This window comes from Plutella xylostella, chromosome 6, assembly GCF_932276165.1.
Source record: "Plutella xylostella chromosome 6, ilPluXylo3.1, whole genome shotgun sequence".
Lineage (NCBI taxonomy): Eukaryota > Metazoa > Arthropoda > Insecta > Lepidoptera > Plutellidae > Plutella > Plutella xylostella.
This window is the reverse complement of record NC_063986.1, coordinates 11,803,938-11,824,447: the sequence shown is the minus strand read 5'-3', so window position 1 is coordinate 11,824,447 and position 20,510 is coordinate 11,803,938. Positions and strand designations below refer to the sequence as shown.

The following is a 20,510-nucleotide window of genomic DNA, read 5'->3' as shown; positions in this document are numbered from 1 at the left end:
GTTCAATGCGCCTTCCACCAATCACAGAGCCGTATTTATGGTGAATCACGATATAATAGTGTCCTCAATCTACGTCGATAACAAACCCGTGTAGCAGCAGCAGTAATGTCTTGGTATACTCACTTGCAAACTTGAGGTGCACGGGGTCCCCCAACACCACCCCGGCAGGCACCCTCACGGCGCACTGGTAGACGCCCCCCGCGCCCCCGGCCCCCGCCCCCGCCCCCGCGTCGCGCCGCCGCACCTCCAGCGAACCGTCGGGGGATATCCTGTGGGAAGAACAGGGGATCAGAGCGATGGTCATAGAGGTATGGATGAAGGTGTCAAAGCAGAGGCAGTCTACAGTGGTTTTAGGTGGAAGGATTATGCCTATGGCCCTATGCAACACAATAAAATTACTGTAAGATATACAATGTCATGGGGCTAGTCGCTAGATACCATAATTACCAAGAGAGTTTTTCGTAATAAATCGTCAGACTTTACCTGGTTGCATACAAATAAATTGTTACAACGGCTTACAATAAATTATACATGTAATTGGCTCCAAATATTATATAATTTAAATAATAAGTACGTTAGTACTTTCCTCTTTGTATTTGTGTTTTATTTATTTATTTATTTATTTATTTAATACTTTATTGCACAACACATTATCCATTATCTTCCAAAGAACTAATTGATTCACCTTTTTTGTACAAAATAATATAAATGAAGAGTAAGTTAATTCTTGGTGTGAATGTTCCCTCCCACTCCGCTGCTCCGAGAAGCCATTATTTACTCTCGGCTTATATCCGGGCTCATAATTAAACGATCCTCTTTACTTAATTCAATTTAACAAGTTATTATTATGAAAATAACTCCTTACACGTGTCGATGTTACAGGAAACTTTCTTTATAGGAGATTTCTTCTCGGAATACCACATTAGAATAATTCCCGGTTAATATTATTCGTGTTTACTATGTAAGTATGAATAAAAGTGACTCTGAATATTCCGAAAAACACTTATAAAAGTAAAACTACGTTTTCATATTATTGAATTGAGTATTCTCGCTAAAAGTAGTCAAAGGAGCTTTCGTAAATCCGGCTCAAGCAAGATCAACACCTTTTTAAAGACTCCCTCAAAACAAAGGCAGAAACTTTTTCATTTCATCTGTAGTCATCCATCTCCCGGCATCACTCCGTCAGGCTAAAAGCTAGTCTAGATTCCGGCCTAAGACCTAACTGCCTGATGCTTTTAATGAAATGAGGTGTCGACTGTCACTCAGAGGCGACGCATTCGCAATGAGACGGAGTTCCGTTACAAACCAAATGAATTGTCTTTTCCAGCAACATTTTGGGTGCTTAACAAGATTTCAGCGTTAAATTCGATGTTCATTTTGAAGCAAAAAAAAGTACAATTACTACTAAATAGAATGCTGACAGCCAGCTCATTGTCGCAGGCAACCCTAACAAATCTGTATCCTCGCTAAAAGCGTGTCTTGCTTTAAAAACGCACTTTTTGGAAGAGAGTCAAAGTGCATTGGCTCATAATCGGAACCTCCAGTAATTAGAGTGCATCAAAAGAGCCTCCTCAAATGACGTATCAACTGTACCTTCAATTTACCTAAACCCAGCACACCCTAGTCAGTCAGAGACTGACTTTAATCTAACTGATCAATTCTTTCACCACAGTGACAATCTCTAGCTCTATCTAGTCATCATTCATCATCAACCTATAGCACGGCATTGGGTACGATAATAATATAATTATAGCTTTCCCTCTCTCAAGTCGTCGTTATATGTACTGTTTGTTACTGAAGCACTGAACTGACCTCTTCTCCGGCACTTCCTGCCCATCATGCGTCCAGGTGACGGGGTGGGGGCGGCGGTCCGCGTCCAGCGGGGGCGGCGCGCGGCGCGGGGGGGCGCGCGCCGTGCACGCCAGCGTCGAGCGGCCCGCGCTCCACACTACCGGGACATCTGGAAGGAAAATGGACGTCAGAAGAAGAAGAACGGTGGTCAGTAAATTGGTAAATTTTTGCGCTTTGCAAACATAGAACAACGCGGACTCGGTTGTAGCCAAGTTGTAGCCTCTTTGTCAAACTAATCAACTGTCAATCTTTGAGCGCATGAATAAGGGGTTTGTTAGTTTGACAAGGTACAAAAGTGCATTCTCTGCCAACTTCAGAACTACCAAGTTGTTTGAACAGAACTGTAGCAGGGAACCGTTATGGCGTAATGGGTAAGCCCTCATACTTTTATTAGAGAGGACTCTTTCCAGTCTGTGAGCATATCCGAGGGACCCAGAGGATACTGAAAGATGGGTAGAGTGTTGAAGCTGCGTAAAGTCTAAGGTAACCTGGATTATTTGGTAGGGCCTACCTACGTGGAAAGATTACGATTGTAATAATGTAATGTCCTCCTAGCCGAATTTCGACCACGGCGGCCAATCTCATTTGAGATCAGCCATCTACGCAGGAGTATATTATTGTGCCCAAGTGTGTGCGCAGTACACAGGAGCACTCTCTGTTCCATCACTCTCATAGCCCAATGGGACGGATTGACCGACACGACTGGAGAGAGCTAGGCGCAGGACCGACTGCTTTACATGCCCATCCGACAGCATGGATCGTTTCACTGTTTCGGACATCAGGTGATCAGCCTTCTATGTCCTAACCAAACTTAGAAACACAAATTGATGGTCCCACCCGGGAATCGAACCCGGGACCTCTGGGTCATGAAGCGAAGCTTCTACCACTAGACCACAGAGGCAGCTCAAGATTACGATTACAATAATGTACAAATAATCATTAATTAGTATCAAATACAATGCGAATGCTCATAGGTAAACTTACCAACAGTAGAATTTCAAAAAAGTAGGAGCTTTTTTATTTATTAAGTACCTAAGTAAGTATGTTTCTACTTTTCTCACAAGCAAACACGAGTCCATTGAACTGGACCACACAGAGTGCGTCATTACGTTTAATTCTCTCATTTATAATTTAAATGAGAATTTCGTGTAATGTCTTCAGCCGACAGAATCAGATTTCCTACTTAGTTTATTTTGTGATAAGTATTCATTAGCAATGCCGAGTCTATCGTTTATATTCTAATTTCTAATAAACGGTAACTATACACTTAACACCAACTGTCCGATGTTTAAGACGTGGGTTTAGTAATTTGGGAAAGGGTAAAATAAGATTCTATATCGCTATTATACGGTATAGTTTTTCCGATACGGTATAGTTTTATTTGTATTTATGTAAGTACCTAATTAAATAAAAATTGTATTTGTCATCTAAATAGCATCATATCAATCAATTACCTACCTATACACACACTACCCAAATACCTACCAAACATGTAGACCGATTATGTAACTAACTACTACAATATTTTTGTTTTTAATGTCATTAGTTCGCCGCCGTGCCGCCGCAGCGCTGTCATCACCTAAATTCTCGGGTCAAGGTCACCACAGTAGCTGTGTCTCGCTCGCACCCGCTGAAACTCTCACTCTGCCCATCTCTGTCACTCACTACGTAATGCACGTGTCGGATCGCTTTACAAATAAAAAAATGTTTTTGTTTGCAAAGAATGCCTCGGCCACGCCATAGTCGTGGGTTAGTAGTAGTTAGTGCTGAATTTAGAGGGTCCTTCCTTGCACAGTTTGCACACATAGAACTAGCTGGAGTTAGCGGATGTTGCGCCAAATCTCTATACACCGATTCACCAGTCTTTATTAAGTATTCCTATCTAGCTTGTCTTGCCTGCTTTAATTCTCCTTAAAAAGTTTTACCGTTTATAATTTTATTCTAAAAGAGTTTCGACAATTTACCGATGTTCTCCACCAACCAAGGGTTGGATGGAAGAAATAGCTTTTTGGGAATAGGCTCGCCTTTGTGTACTTACAAAATTTTTCTTAATTTGTATTTTTGCCTGTGTATGTTTTTGTATGCAATAAAGTGTCTGTAAATAAATAAATTCTCTTTTAAAGGTTTTACAGTTTTACGTGAAAAAGTCTTATAAACATGTGTACCAACATACTCACAAACTTTCACGATTATAGTAATATTAGTACTTAAAGGTATACTTAGTAGAAATATGTGTGTATTTTCAAAAAATATGCGGCATAGAACATTTGACTTTAGAGCATTGACTTATCTTTAGAGATACCAAAACATAAAATAGAAAAGCAACCCTTATACCCTTATACCCCTTTTTATCCGAAACAGAAAAAGCACTTACGCGTAATAATTTATCACCCTGTACAATTGAACCGGCACAAAACGATATCTCGGTATATCCTTGTCAAAGTGACATAACTATAAATCGCAGGTTCGGATTTGCGAGCTAAGCCTCACCTAGGCCTCAGTGGGGCCACCGCCGATATTTTCACTTTTCAACACCCTTGTTCTTGTTAGATGTGACATCGAAATATGGGTTTGGAAGTGGAAAAACTTGAGGAAAAGTTATGCTCAATGTTTGAAGCGTTTATGTGTTACATCCAGCTTAATAACAAATGAATTAAGTAAATATTTTTATTAGCTAATAAAGTAAGGTCTTAATTTTCAGGATACCGATCTATTACACAAAGTACCTATTTACTGAAAATACTTTGTGATAAGGATGATTTTAACTTCAGACTACATTCACTATAATAGAGCTTTACCCACATCTAACTCAATATTTTTACTACAGACAAACACAGATATTTCATATTTGAAAAAGGGCAATCATATCAAAATAAATAGTTTCAAGAAACTTTAATATAATTTTGGCAAAAAAAGATTTTATTCAGGTCTATGTCACACTAGGGCTAAAGTTGGAATACCCACAGGAGCCCAGCACAAATTGAAGCAGTCTCTACACAGCGTTCATCACAAACACCACTACTTATTATCATACCTCCAGTGTTTCATTGGACCCAAGAGGCTCCAGAGACCTGAGATAGGGTAGACTTGGGAACGTGGTAAATAAAATACGTCTAGAAATGAAACGTAAAGCTACAAAATGTTTGGAATGAATAATATTTATAATGTAATACAGTAACGCAGTCAGCCTTCAGGGAACTTTTACTAAATGATCTTTCATTAAGTTTACTAGGTACATAATGCATATCTGAAGGTCCCGGAATGTGTGATATGATAATGATAGTAATAATGCATGCCTCAGTAACTAAAATTCAAAACTACACTCAAGATAATAACGAGAAGAAACCGATGCATGAGCCGGGAGGCTGTTCAATAAATTCCTTTGCCTCGACCATGCGGGAGCGGGACGGCGGCCCACCCCGCGCTGGTGGGACAGAGAGGGGAGTATTGACCTACATCAACAGTGGACATTTTGCTCAACGGAAGAATGCTGCAGTGGCTCCATCTGTGTGCGTGCGTGTGCACACAGCATTCCACTGCGGCTGTGTGCGTTACTTAAATGAAAATGATAGAAGTTCCGTGCGGGTTTAATATCTGGTTGGACTCAATTCTCTATTGCAATGCAGTTAGTGGTTTAAATATCGAGCGTGACTCATCGCAGTAGTCCTTAATGTGTTGGCGTAAGAGTTAGATTGGAACTGTAAGGCTGGAGGTTTCTCCGACTGTACAAGTGTGCCGTTAGTAAGTGGTACTGACGGCAGCGCAGGGGTAGCGCAAACTGGAATGTCTATTGTGAATTGAATGTTGAATTAAACTGGTATCTGCAGATATTTAGAAGAGAATAAAGTTCCTGTGACGATTTTTAGAATAAGTATTTTATTTTAATAAATTTATGTGTCTGATTCCTGACATTCATAATAAGTATTACTGGATAAGCAATGTAGAGTTTGAAATGAGATTTCTGCTACACTACAGTAAGTTTCGGATCACAGCATTCACGTCCCTATGACGTTAAATTAGAGCTAGTGATAGCCTATCAATAGCAGCTAATTACCAGACTTGATTTTTAGAAAAGTCTCTGCCTGTGTTTAGCTTTTAAAAAAAATACAAAAATAAAATATGCCTAACTTTAAAGTCTTTAAAATGTAACAAGTTCATCTTCGCACATTCACTTTTCTTATTTAAGCATTCCTTATATTTTGATATCTAAGTACAGTGTTCAATGTTCATTTTCTAGTTTAGGTACCAAAAATTATTGTATAGTACAAGAAAAAAACCATCAAGAACAGGAAATAAAAAAAAATGTTAGGTTTGAAAAAATATTTAGAAATATTAGGTAGGTAGGTACTTATCAATACCATTGGAAACCTTTAAAACATATTTTTACACACATAAATATTCACAACATTAATGTTTGATTCGTGACTGTACCTAGTACCTGCTGCGCGAATTTGTTAAAATGCTAGTTTTATCGCCGTCGTTCGGGTCAGCTATAAACGTTTAACTATTGCTATAAAATACTCGGCTCGCCTCAACGCATAGCAGAAACAAAATAACGATTTTTATGTCATTCATAACAATTAAATGGCCGAAATAAAATAAGTAATATAAAGCTTCATTTTATAACATATTTTTTTCTCGTATAATGCTCTTTACTGTATTTACCCGCAATCTCAACCTAATAGGTAGGTACTTACTGCGAGCTCAGTAAGTATATAAATTTCAAGCAAATAAATTGGTTCCCAATGAACTCTACCTACCATAACTTATGAAGCTGATTGTACAGTCAATATTGTCCTGAAAGATTATGTGTAGGGCTGTAGGTACAGTGAAGTCCAAGTGAGATGACATCACTTGCTGGGTTCCTAGTACTGCGGGCATTGGGTCATTGGGCACTGAGGAATTAATTCAAGTGGAATGTATGGGCACTTGCAGTTTGTATGACGCGTACAGTGCAGAGTATACATAGAGTGGGGCATTCATACATAATGATTGAGCTCAATACAAAACAAGACAAGTACGCGTAAGTGTTTTATGAAAGTAGAGGTATGACCATCAATCATACTTTTCAGTCACAAGACACAAACAACACACATTTTAGACTCCCAAGATCCGGAAGAAATATCAGCGCCACCCGGGCAGGGAACCTGGGACCCTCAGCTTAGCAGTCATAGTCACTAACCATCCGATTGGTCTCCCAGTGACGTCAACGGATGCGGTAAGAAGAAGAGTAATAAAATATAATGGCAAAATAAGGGTCAAACCAGGTGAATTCATCCATACCGTTCTGAATACAAGATAATCGTGGCAAATATTGTGTTAGTGAATGAGAGCCCGAGGACCGCAAAATAAAGACACGCTTTTGCATTTCAGAGAAACGGAATGTTCAGGTCATTGAGTTAAGGTTCACTGGTGAGAGCTGCTATTCTGTAACAAGTCCGAGGCTGAAAATGACCTGTCCACTTTAAACTATATTTCTACTGTATGGATTCATATGTTAGTTAGTAAACGACTATATTTATGAATATATTATGTTATACTGTTAATTAAATGCTCACTGAGCTTTATTTCCTGCATAATTTTTTGCAGCGCTACTTTTTCATCTGCCTGATCCCTAAACAGTACCTACTGAAAAGTTACTCAAAAAAAGAACAAATCGAGAGCTGTCACGATATCGTAGTTTAACACAACCAGTTAGATTCCGAAATTTAGTTCTACATAAGCTAGAGTGAACTCCCCAATACCCTCATGTTAAGTTCACAAACAAAGTGACAGAATCACACCGCTGACTGCCGCAACGAAACAAATGCAAAATAAAAAGCATTGTGACCCCGCACACGTATCGGTCGTGTGTGCAAGTCGTTGCACTCCGTGACGTCACCGACACACCAGCGCATGCGCAGCGGAGCTTCCGACGACAACCTCCAGGTTTACCGGCATCTACTTAATGTTATATTACTATAAAAGCTTAATATATTTAAATATTTTTTCGATGAACTTGTTACAAAAGTTTACACTTTATTTTTAAATCACATCCCAATATCCACGTGTCTGAGGCAACTCGCAACAAAGTATAGCAGAAAGGAATTCGCCGTGCTATGCGTCCACCGTCAGATTCGCGTTTCGCCTATTGTGGTAAAAAAAACATGCTGTTATTCGACTGTACACTATACAGATACCAACGACAATGCAGCCGTCGTAATTCATAACTCATAACCCAAGAGCGCTGAAAAAATCATCTATATAGATGCTATATGGCCAATGTTATGATAATATTATAACAAAGTAAAGATTAAAAGAAAAAGAGAATTTAAAGTTTATTGTGCAGTTTATATAACTTAATCAAAATAAGTAAGAAAGTTGCATTTTATTTTTTATAGGTTGGGTATAGCTACACGGTGCTGCAGTAGATAACATCAGTACATTAGACATCAACGCGCGCAACAGAACTTTCATTTGAAAATCGAATTCCATCAGCAGTAAAATGTATAAATGCCGAACCCCGTTTTTCATATTACAATATAATTGCTAATAAAACATTATACCGTCTCTAATTAGTTCCGTAAAATGCTATTGCGCGTTTTAACAAATTACAATTAACTTGTATGAAAGTTCCAAGCTATAGGCAAAATCCGGTTCAGTCTAGGCATAGACTTAATAATAACAATTAGTCTATGGTCTAGGTATAGAACCTGCGATGTGATCTACATACGTACAGCCATATACATTGTCTTTAAACTTCACAATAGCTAATCGCCTCCGATTATCTCGTGACAATCACACACACACACACACAAACACATTGATGTGCAAATCCACGAGTTAGTCATTCAGCTTGGTCTAGTCTCTGTCTAGTTATTTTACATGCGAAAGATCTAGAGAGAAGCCATTACTGTAACCTCACCCTTATCCCGTTGATATACAGTTCAATTATCGTAACAAAATTAAGGTGAAGATGAACACAGTCCCAGTGTCAAGGTCACCGAATTCATGCAGAGGACAACAATGAACAATGTCTCCTTTCGTTCCAGGAACTTTGCAGCCAGTGTTTGTTCAAATCAGTTGTGTCTATTCTGTCTATCAATCATAGATCACATAAACATCACTAGCACTTGAGTAGAACTAAACTTTATGCAGTGTACGAAGTAAGTACCAAGTAAATACGTAAGTAGGTCCCAGGAAGTCCCGTGTGACGTCATGGCAACAGGAACCTTCTATGACTTCGTAGAAACTAGACAGGAAGGCACTAGAGTAGCACGTTGCTCGGGTATTCATTAGGCATCACAGGAGGCCTTGTGAATACAGGGCGATTAATGTTACCTCTATTTTCTACTGAAAAGAAATGAAATGAAATGAAATGAAATGAAATGAAATGAAATGAAATGAAATGAAATGAAATGAAATGAAATGAAATGAAATGAAATGAAATGAAATGAAATGAAATGAAATGAAATGAAATGAAATGAAATGAAATGAAATGAAATGAAATGAAATGAAATGAAATGAAATGAAATGAAATAGTTTATTTGCCAGAAATGTCGTACAATAGGTGGTCAGTATAATAAATAACGATCTACACATTTCACCTGTTCAGGTATGCAAAAATTATGTCTAGAACTTATGTATAAAATAGTATATTTTTACATTTCTGATTATGATTATTATAATTAAGTGACATTAGGTATTCGAATATTAGTTCTTAGTCCATATTTATTTTATTTAAAGAGAGGTACTCATTTACATTATAGAAACACATTTTAATTAGCCATTTATGTAGTGAGACCTTAAATCTAGCTAAAGGCAAGTACTTAATTGACTGTGGGAGCTTATTATATATCTTTATGAGCATATGATAGCAACCTCTTTTGCAAAACTCAGTTCTGCATGGCGGAACTATAATTTTGTTGGGATTTCTAGTATTAAAAGAACAAACATCACAGTATTTAGTAAGTGTATGTCTTTGACAGTGGGCAAAACATGCCATTTCATAAATATAGAGACTTGGAAGTGACAGTACTTTTAGGTTCTTAAATAGTGGCTTGCAAGAATCAAGGGGATGTGCTGAGCAGATGGCTCTGATGCATTTCTTTTGTAGAATAAATACCCTGTCTATATCTCTACAATTTCCCCATAGAATTAGACCATATCTTAATACGGATGCTACATACCCGTGGTATGCCATCAAAGCCGTGTGCAAGTCAGATGTTTTCTGTAGTCGGTGGAGAGCATAGACAAATCTACTTAATCTAGTACACACATTTTCAATATGCTGCAGCCAAGAGCAATGTTCATCAACTACAATGCCTAAAAAAGAGGTAGATGGCGTATGATTAATTACAATATTATTACATTTCACATTGATATTTTTTAATGCCATTCTGTTATTTCTAAATTGAATATATTTATATTTATATTTATAGTTTTATTTTCATTTACATGTAAGTTATTAGCTTCTAACCATTTTGTTACCTTATCTATACTAGCATTCACATCTGATTCAAAAATTCTATCGTCAATACATTTGATAGTCATGGAAATTTCATCAGCAAATAGTATACATTTATTATTAGTTATGTCAGGTAGGTCATTAATGTACAGTATGAACAGCAATGGTGCTAGGACACTTCCCTGAGGGACGCCGTATTCATTTATTTCAGGAAAAGACTTGTGTACTTCCATTTCATTGGCATAAGAGAGTGCTGTTATCTCTACAGTTTGATGGCGATCGGATAGGTAACTGCTTAGCCATTTCAATGCCAGACCTCTGATACCTATGCTTTCACATTTGTCAAGTAGCAATTTATGAGAAACATAGTCAAACGCCTTCGTCATATCAAAAAAAATTACAGCTACTGGTTTCCCCTTATCTACATACTCTATAATTTCTTTCATTAACTGAAAACCTGCCAGACTGGTTGATTTATGTTTCTGAAAACCATTTTGCTCTAATTTAATTATTTTGTGTTTGTCTAAAAATTTATTCATCCTATTCTGCATAGCTTTTTCATATATTTTTGAGAATATACTAATAAGGGCAATAGGTCGGTAGTTATTTATGTCATGAACATCCCCCTTTTTATGGAGAGGTTTAATGATTGATGGTTTCAAAGCTTTTGGAAATCGACCCATGGCAAACGACCTATTTATTAAATAACACAATATAAATGCTATTTCATGCTTACAGTATTTAATTATTTTTGTGCTAAAACCATCATAACCGACGGAGTTGGTCGGATTAAGCGTCTGAATGATTTTAATTATTTCTTCAGGGTCACAGGGATATACGAACATTGTCTCTGGGTTTCTGGCTTTTAAATTGTCTATATTTTTTGGGTATTTATAGAATGATTTGGCTTCTTTTTCTATGAATTTATTGTTGAACGCTGTGGCTATCTCAACGGGGTTTGTAATTATTCGATTATTTAATACTATTTGGTTTATGTTACTTGATGTCATGGATTGACTATTTTCTTTAATTATATTCCATATAGCCTTACATTTATTTTTTGATTGCGATATGTAGCGTTTGTTTGTTGTTGTTTGTGCTTGGTTTATGCATTTTTTTACTGCCATGTAAAAGGACGGGGGAAAGATCTACCTTTAGGTTAGTCAAAATCTGTCCGACCGGAAATCAAGTCTGCTGATGTATTATTATATAAGAAAATATAAAAAAATATATATATTTCATACACGCAACGTTTAATCATAAATATTCTATGTGAGTTTTACAGAGAAAACAAAAGCCCATTTTATTACACAATATTAAAATGTGTGTTTGAAACATTTCAAGGTTATGATCAAGAGGGATCCTCAATATTATTTTGAATATCATCCATACATACCAGTAAAAATGTGGTTGTCCGATTGTCTAATGGTCACAGAACAATAGATATGGTTTCCGGTTTCATTTTAGTTAAAAAAAAACAATAAGTGCAGACGAGGGTTGAATTGCTTATGTTTTTTTTATCTATTCATATTCGAATATGGTTCCTTAAAGTGTTCCCGCCAGCTCTGTCGGAGATCACTATCGTTTCATGTCTTAATTTGAAAAGTAATTTGCAAGTCTAAATACGCAAAACTAGAACCTTAAATAGAAAAGGAAGGTATAATACGTTTACATATACATCCACTAAGTATATAATATATATGAACAACAGATAATAGATAACCTGTCGAGTACATACATAATTAACAGTATTAAAATATAATTACAGATTTCTATCATTCTGCGTAATCCTTTCGTATCAATAAAACATACGATTTAAATAAATGCGTTGTTCCAACCGCCACACGCAAATCCACACGATTTAACATTTAAAGTTGGAGTAAAAAGGTAAATAAAAACAGTACCCTTGGCAGAAATTCGTTACACTCAATAAAATTAATATGCCTAACAAGTTTATCCATCAAATCTACGTAGTGGCGTGCTACATGTGGTACTTCGACATTGGACCCTCAAATATTACTAAAATGCAGATAAATATAATTCAGCTTTATAAAAACGTAAATATTGTAATAACATATATAATGTAATATTGTAATTTTAATTACATTTATTAAAAAATTTAGACCATTTAGTGTCGTCATTTTGTAAGTGCAACATTTTCATTGCTCGCCAAAACCTAAATTCGTTCAATTAAGTTTATTATATCCAGTAAACTGGCTAATATACAATAAGTCGGCAAATATTAGATCTGAATTAGGTCCAGCTCGCGGATCCGGCGGGCCCGGCGCCGCACAAGGCTGCATGCAATAAAACGTAAGCCGGCCCTTTTTAGGGGAACATTATTACATAAAACATATTCATGTTGCCGAGAGGTCCGTTGGAACTGCCATGCGGTATTTTGCATCGAGCCCGAAATACTCCACTCCATAGATAGATACGACGAGCAATGAAAAAGTTCCACAGTGACACATGGAACGGCAATAAATAAAATAAATAAATAAATAAATAAATAAAATCCATCTCTACAACTACACTTTACAACGTCGAAGTTATTTGTAAGATAGGGTATATAGGTGTATAAACACGTTCGTTTTAAACTGCACTAAAAAATAAAAAAAAGAGGAAAAGTGCGTATGTACCTACCCCCAGTTATCAATAAAATTATGTATATAAAAAATATACTTCTTCACCTTATGTCTTCAAAATTCACTTATTGGAATCGTTGTGCCATACAAATACTTACTTGCGATCCACCCCTGTCCCCGAGGGAAATCAAATTTAACAACACGAAGTTCATATTCATATTTAAGATAATTCACATTCAGAAATAAATAAAAAGTTACACATTTAAGAGTCTATAGATGTGTATTTTATTATTGATGCTTCGTTTGATGTTCATTTGAGTGCCATTTTATTTGTCCACCGATCTCGATCTATTTCAAGTTTGTTTTTATTAGGTCAACGACAACAATGATCTGATAATAACGGCCATTTTACGAGTTGGCTATATTTTTTATGGTATAAATTACTATAAATGAAACATAACATCTATGCCGACACACTCATCATGCGAGATAAATATGTTTATCTTCCATTTATGCCCACACATGGAATTAAGGAGTCAGTGACATCATTAACTGAAATACCCTTTCATTCCTACTCACTGTAAAGGTCATTGAGGTACCTACAAGTATATCGTGTGTGGTTTAAAGGGAGATACAAACACGAGGGAGAGAGAAAGGCGTTTACCCGATAAGGGATTGCTAGAGATATCAACTGACCATTTATGTCACTAGAGGTAGTTCACAAGGACACCAAACTATGTCTGTATGGAGCGCATTTCTTTCAGCTTTGACACTTTTAAAAGCTCGCAGCTAAACTTTTCATAGAAACCGCTCCGCATTCATTCAAGCCAGCCATATTGAATTTGCAGTACATTGCTGCTTGTGCAATGGATCGTCCATACAACACTGACGTTAAATCGCCAATATACAACGAAACTGTCGCATTTGGTAACGCTTGGATACGGTATTACTGATCGCTGAAACTCCTGGAAGACCTTCGTGCCCCCTCTATGGTCACAGGACTCGCGGGGCTCCGACCCCGCCCCCCGCACCCCCCACACCACCGCACCCCCGCGTGCCCTGGACTGGACCTGGTCACGCCAACATTACATGACGTGCACTCTACATCGTCCCGAGCAACAGACGAAAGGCTCTTTCAGAACGGGGAGTATAGTTTGTAAATTATTAAAGATCATTATCATCATGCACGATTAATAAAAACTTAAGAAGTTGCTTTGTCGTGTTATCAGAGGTGACTCGGAAGCGAGCCTAAATTCATACTAATAATTTCATAATCATACTTAATTTAGTATACTAACTACTAGTACTTTTTGAATTCACATAGAAGTCACAGAACCTCTCCAAAGTAGCACAGGACAACCACTAGTGACCTAACTGTAACGGCTACTTCCGACAGTTTCGACTGTAATGTCAATAGAGACCTTTCACCTTCGCATGGAATTGTTCGCTTTTTGTCCGCGGTGAGTGCGGCCGGATCATGTTGGAAAAACATCGATAAAGAATGTGGACGAGCTATTAGTACATCGCGAACTATCTACCATTCTAGGGGCTCGTAGACGTGAAAGTATCAAAATCCCAAGTACCTACCTACAGTTCGGATACCTAAATTGTGTAGTAGTTAAATAAACTTAGTTAGGATTCGATTTGTGTGATCGATTAATCCAAAATATAAACGACGGTGCCTGGTCCTCATAGGACAGCGAATCCTAGTTTATAGACCACGGATTAAAATTTAACTGTATCTGTATTTTTTTCAAATATTTTTTTTTTTATTATGTGGAATATGTAACCGTAACATTATTTTTTGTGAACCTACAGCTTATACATAAAAATATGTATACCTACCTACATAGTTTCCCCAAGTATATAAAAACGTGATATGGCACAGAAAAGCGGAAGGTCCTCTACAAAAGCGGCTAGAAATATTGGAAAAAAACTGCACAATCCTCCACGCCTGAATAGCTTTAACCACCGACAAAGGAAAAGCATTTATAATTATAATAATTTTGTAATTATAATAATTATCTTTACACACTTATCAAGTTATCAGGCTTTCTATCGCTGATCATCATTATTATCCGATTAGCTTTTTGATAAAAACAAAACAAAGTAAGTGTAATTATAACATAGCTATGTCGCAGGCAACTGGTTTAATCTCCTGTTTGATTGAACCACTAGCCCGTTCATTGGATGGCGCTATTCAGTTGTATGACTAAAGGACAACTCGTCAAGTCGTTGATTGTAACGTTCGACGTCTTGACTGAACGTCATTCAGCGAAGTCGTTGAATGGGATATAGTATAGCAACTTTGTAATGTCTAATTAGGGCGAACATCACCAGACAAGAGTCAACAAAAAGACTATGTTACAAAGCTCTTATCTCACAAATGAACTAAACAATAACAATAAACGTACCTTCATATTGTTGCTCATAATTATCCAGTTTCGACACTTTTTTTCTTTGAAACTATCCGCCCGCGGCGTAATAATAGGTAAATCCATGTTGTCACACTATTTTAACACAAATAACGCACTTTAAAGCTAATTTATTTGCAAAAAACTAACAATATATGCTTTTTGTGTCAGCTGTTAGCTGTTAGACGCCATATTTGTTTTATTCACCACCTGACTGATTTTAAGTCAGCTAACTAGTTGGACGTTTTGTGACGCTTGTACAATCAACGTTCGGCCTAGTCATACAACTGAACAGCGCCATCCAATGAACGGGCTAGTGGTTCAATCAAACAGGTGATTAAACCAGTTGCCTGCGACAGCTATACCGTGTAAATTTTAATTAGGTTTAATTAAATTTCTTCAATTATGAAGAAAATTAGTTGAAGCTTTTTATTAAATAAGAAAGAACTTAAGATCGACACGAAGCTCAATATTAAAATAAGTAATTGAAACAAAGTTACAAGAAAATTACTTTTGAATTTATAAAAGATTTTAATAAAAGAGATTCTACTCACGTCATCCCTCATATACCTACCTTGAATTGAGGAGGGGGAGATGGGATAAGACTACATTTACTGGTAGGATGTAATATTTCAAAAAATCATCAGGCGTCAAATAAAATGTTCCTAGAACAATAACAGAATAACCTCATCATACAGACCCCTACAGAAGGTTCGATTGTGTTGTGAAGTTGGAACAGTCGCTGCCTAATCACCCGTGGTATTGAAATATCAAATCAAATATCGATTGTTGACTGCTTATGTTGTTGTCTAAAGCTACATATTTTATGTATCGTAGAAGTTTAACCGCGTGCTTTTCAGGATAAAAGATTGTGACTTGTGATAGGTATAATAATTAATTATATGCTTTATTTTCAGCCATCCCACTTTTTCCGATCCTATTGGATCGCTACAAAACGGAGAAAACAAAGAAGAGTATAAAATATAGTTCAGGAAGAAAATGTCTACATAATTTTCATAAACAAATATAGTATGTTAACAGTGATATTATTGTTTCCCTATCAAAACTGATTTGTCGAGACGTCGTTGTAGTAATATGAGTCTTTATTATTATTTACCGTCACTGTGGGTGTCATTTTCACACGGCAGTAATCAAAATAAATCAGTATCTTAGATTCGATTATACGTTCCGAAAGGTATCAAATTACTTTTGTAACAATACATTGAGACACTTCTTGTAAATCGTTGTATTCTAAGAGCTGTGAGAACGGATCTTTAATTTGGAGTATCTAAACAACATACCTACCTACCTCTATGTAAAATAAACTACTTATTAAGTCTTTGATGTGACTTAAATAACATAAGTACCCATTATTATGGTCGGAGTTAAGTCTTTAAATTGGTCATTATTTAAAAAGCCCAAAATATTTATTAAATCTTAATGAATGGAAGAGTGATTAGATTCTTAAACGACTCAATATTGCGCCAAATCATTCTCACTATAATTCGCAGGTGTAGAAGTAGGCGTTTTTAACTTAAAATTACTCTCCTACTGAAATATTTGTGCAAGTCACTACACTGCGACTACTGTCCAAGTAACTTCCAGCTAACGGATAAAGCTCAAAGCTCAATACAATAGAAATCAGTAAGAATGTGCCTAGTTCCTGAGGGGTCAGTCTAACGTACCAAAAACAAAGTTTCGAAGCTACGCTTTCGCTAACCACGACTCTATCTGGTTGTATTAAACGTATCGATTGCATAACATCCTTCGTTCGTTAGATTTTTGCGATGCTAAAGTGAGGTCCCTGGTGGCGGTGCAATGGCGGCCAGCTGGTGGCGGCTCGCTCGGTGCATTCAACCTGCGCCGGCGCAGGCGGGCGACCACGCTGCCAGGCGATAGGGAGGACAAGAACTTTTTGAAAGGTGGATTTTTGGAAACTTAATGTTTTGTAGCACTCACATAATTATAAAAGTTACTGGGTGACCCAGCTCGTCATTCTGAAATGATTTTGTACAGCTCCATAATTTAAAAAGTAGGTTTCGAAAGAGAGGTAGAATTCGAAAAGTTATTATATTTTACTACTTACGCTATTATACTACATATTTTGCAACATTTAAGTACTAGGAAGGCATATGCAGAGAAGTACATTGAATACTGTGTGTTGTTATTTATTTATTTTTAAATATCTATCATTAACCTTCATGTCTCCAAAACACCTCAAACGATGGTGACTCCACTAGGCTTTGCATGCCGCGCGCAGGAATGTGCGGGGGGGCGAGGGCGCGGGAGGGGGGGGGGCAGTAATAACGTAACGATTATTGACCACATTCCGAAACTAGCTCCCTATGTCCGCACCCGCGGAGCTTACGAAGCACTAAGCCACTGTTGCGTGGAAGCTTATGTTTGCGAAGTCTCATTCAGGTCTTTGGAAACACTGTTTTTAATCATTGTTTAATATTCACCCTTTAATTTATAAATCGCTTATGTAGGTATGTGTATGTTCAAACGAAGGGTATGGCGTTACTGTTTTCTTGCATTTAGAAAGCTTTCTTCAAGCAAATCCCAGCGCACAACTTTTGACCATTTATATTTTTATACTTCGACGATGTAAGACGCGTCATCGTACGACTTGCATTCGAATTACATGTAGGGACTGTGGGGCCGGCCACTGGACATGCACCCTGCGCGGTGTGACTCACGTGCACTCAGGTACTTGCGAACTGAAGTGAGTCAGGCGACAGTGATGAGGAAGGAACAGGTAAAAGGTATAACTAACTTATCTACCTCAGTTGCATCGTGATGATTGAGGGATTTAAAAGTTAAACAATATTTAATTCAATAAAAAAGGGGGGACGTTTTCAATAATTTATCATGAATGACATGAAACAACGAATCCGTAAAAAAAAACAATTGTAAAAAAATACAGGTCGTTTAAACTCAAATGTGATCTTGCTGTATTTAAGCGAGAAGCAGAGCTTCTCGCTTAAAGAAGTGAGCTAAGTGAAGCTTCGACGAAAGCGGCGCGAACCCCGAGCTTTGTTTTCGAGGAACTGATAATTACAAATTCCCAATAGTAGGAAATAATTAAGTACGGAACTGCGAAACTTACAGAAGCTAATGAACTAGTACGAAATTATTGTTACATCATCGCTTGAGTTACAGTTTACTTTTAACTAAAGGCTGCTGTAACTCTATAGTCTTCAAACCGAGTTCCAAAGATAGGTAAGTATTATTAAATAAGTCCTAAGGAGTGAGTGTCTGTCTGCTGTTGATATCGTAGCTGTGAATAAACTTATTTTAATAAGAAGGACTTTTTGGTTGCCTGATGAGAGCGTTCCAAACTCAAACGCTCTGTAAAAAGTTACTAATGGGAATTGTGTAGGACTATTTTACAAGTTTATCCTTTACAACTATATGACGACCGAATGGCGTAGTGGTTAGTGACCTGACTACTGAGCCGATGGTCCCGGGTTCGATTCCCGGCTGGGGCAGATATTTGTTTAAACACAGATATTTGTTCTCGGGTCTTGGATGTGCTCGTAAAATGGCAATAGGCCCGCCCCCTATTACATTGGGACTAACATAACACTCTGGCGAAAAGTGGGTGCAGCAATGCACCTCTGCCTACCCCGCAAGGGAGTACATTAGTACAAGGCGTGAGTGCGTGTTTTTTTTTTAACTATACTTAATCAAAACCATCAACACCATACAAATCTTATGCTACCACCTACCACCCCACTTGACTATTCGTATTGGCGTATTTGCCAAAACTAACATGTGTAGTCAGTGTACTCGCCAAAATTATTGCCGAATTTTCCAAATTTTTTGGTATATTTGGCAAATACAGCAAATATCCAATCACAAATCGAATAGCCAAGAGGTGCCAGCATTAGCAACTCTCGCTGAATCCGACTCTGCGGCTGAGCACAGGAAGTCACGACTAGGCCTATCTCCTCGCATGCCTTGTCGATGACACTCGGCACGAGAAGCGATAGTTGCGTGTCAAGTGCGTCCGTGGCGCGGTATTCTGGACACTCAAGTCTTGGTACAGCGGTACCGTGAATGCGTTAAAATTAACACGGAGGGAGCTATAGAAACGATCCCAAAGCGCTGAAATGTAAACACTACTATATGCTGAACTAACAGCTGTTATTTTAGTAGTTTAGACACAATTCAATATTTCAAAAGATGGCTTAGGAGTCTCTTGCCCTAGCCCTAGACGTTCTTCTCCGTAGACAGCTTCTTTCGAATAGGGAATTGTTTAATAATTTATTCTTTTGTTAAGAATTAGGTACTATATGTCATTTTAAAATGAATATAAATTTATTTCACAATACCTAGGTTGGTCTATCACATTATTATATTTCATTTCAAGTGTTTGAACGACACGTGCTACTATCGTTTCATAGTTTAGGTTTTCCGTCTCTTTTCTAATATCACATTAGAAACGCTTTAGTGCCCTGAATAACCTCTCAGTAAAGAGGGTGTGGCAAATCCCTCTTGTATGGATAAACTTTCTTTACGCACCTAGGTATGAATCTATCTACTTACTTATTACTTTCTTTGTTGCAATTTGCACCTGTGTTTTTTTTTTCGAATTCTTACTTTGTGTTTATTTGCCTGCACTAGGTATTTGAACAACGAATATGTAGTAACATGAGTTAACGTAAACCACTTCAGGTAACTTTGATGCAAATTTAAAACTATCTAAATGTGGAAGAATCTGTGTTAGCTTGGCGTCCATAATTGATGGATCTAATGTCCTTGGATTCAGGAGGGACTGGGAGATATCCCAACAACTTACATAGAAGAATAAAGTTTACTAAATCCATAACTACTTGATTCGAAGTCGTTTTTAAAAAATATTGCTCATTGATTTAGAAAAAAGTGAATAATTTGTTGATTTTTGCTAGCTAAGGGAGGGTTTTACAGACCAGTTGACGGCAACAATTAGGTACATTGAAGACTATTAATGGAAATCTTCTGTTAAGGAGGTGTCTGCCCAAAGGTCGGAATGTCGTAATTTAATTTACTTAATCTAAGAATAAGTTTAGCTACAAACTTTCCCAGATTGGAGAGATTAGGTTATATCGCGAGAGGTCTTTGCAATGGAATTCTAGAGATGTACTTAATTAGTGATATTTGGAACGACAATGCCAGGTGGAACTTTTTGATTGCACGTAAATGTTTTTTTTTAATTAATAGGTACTAATT

The 20,510-nt window shown here is 37.2% G+C and overlaps 1 protein-coding gene across 1 annotated transcript in view; it reads right to left on the bottom strand.

Moving 5' to 3' along the window:
* Positions 1 to 20,510, bottom strand: part of LOC105381051 (immunoglobulin superfamily DCC subclass member 4) — a 60,446-nt gene that overhangs the window by 25,773 nt on the left and 14,163 nt on the right. Inside the window, exons 2-3 of the mRNA XM_048621875.1 lie at positions 1,813 to 1,960; positions 124 to 269 (exon numbers count right to left, since the gene is read on the bottom strand). Of these exons, the coding sequence (XP_048477832.1) occupies positions 124 to 269; positions 1,813 to 1,960 (294 nt within the window). The remainder of the gene's footprint in view (positions 1 to 123; positions 270 to 1,812; positions 1,961 to 20,510) is intronic.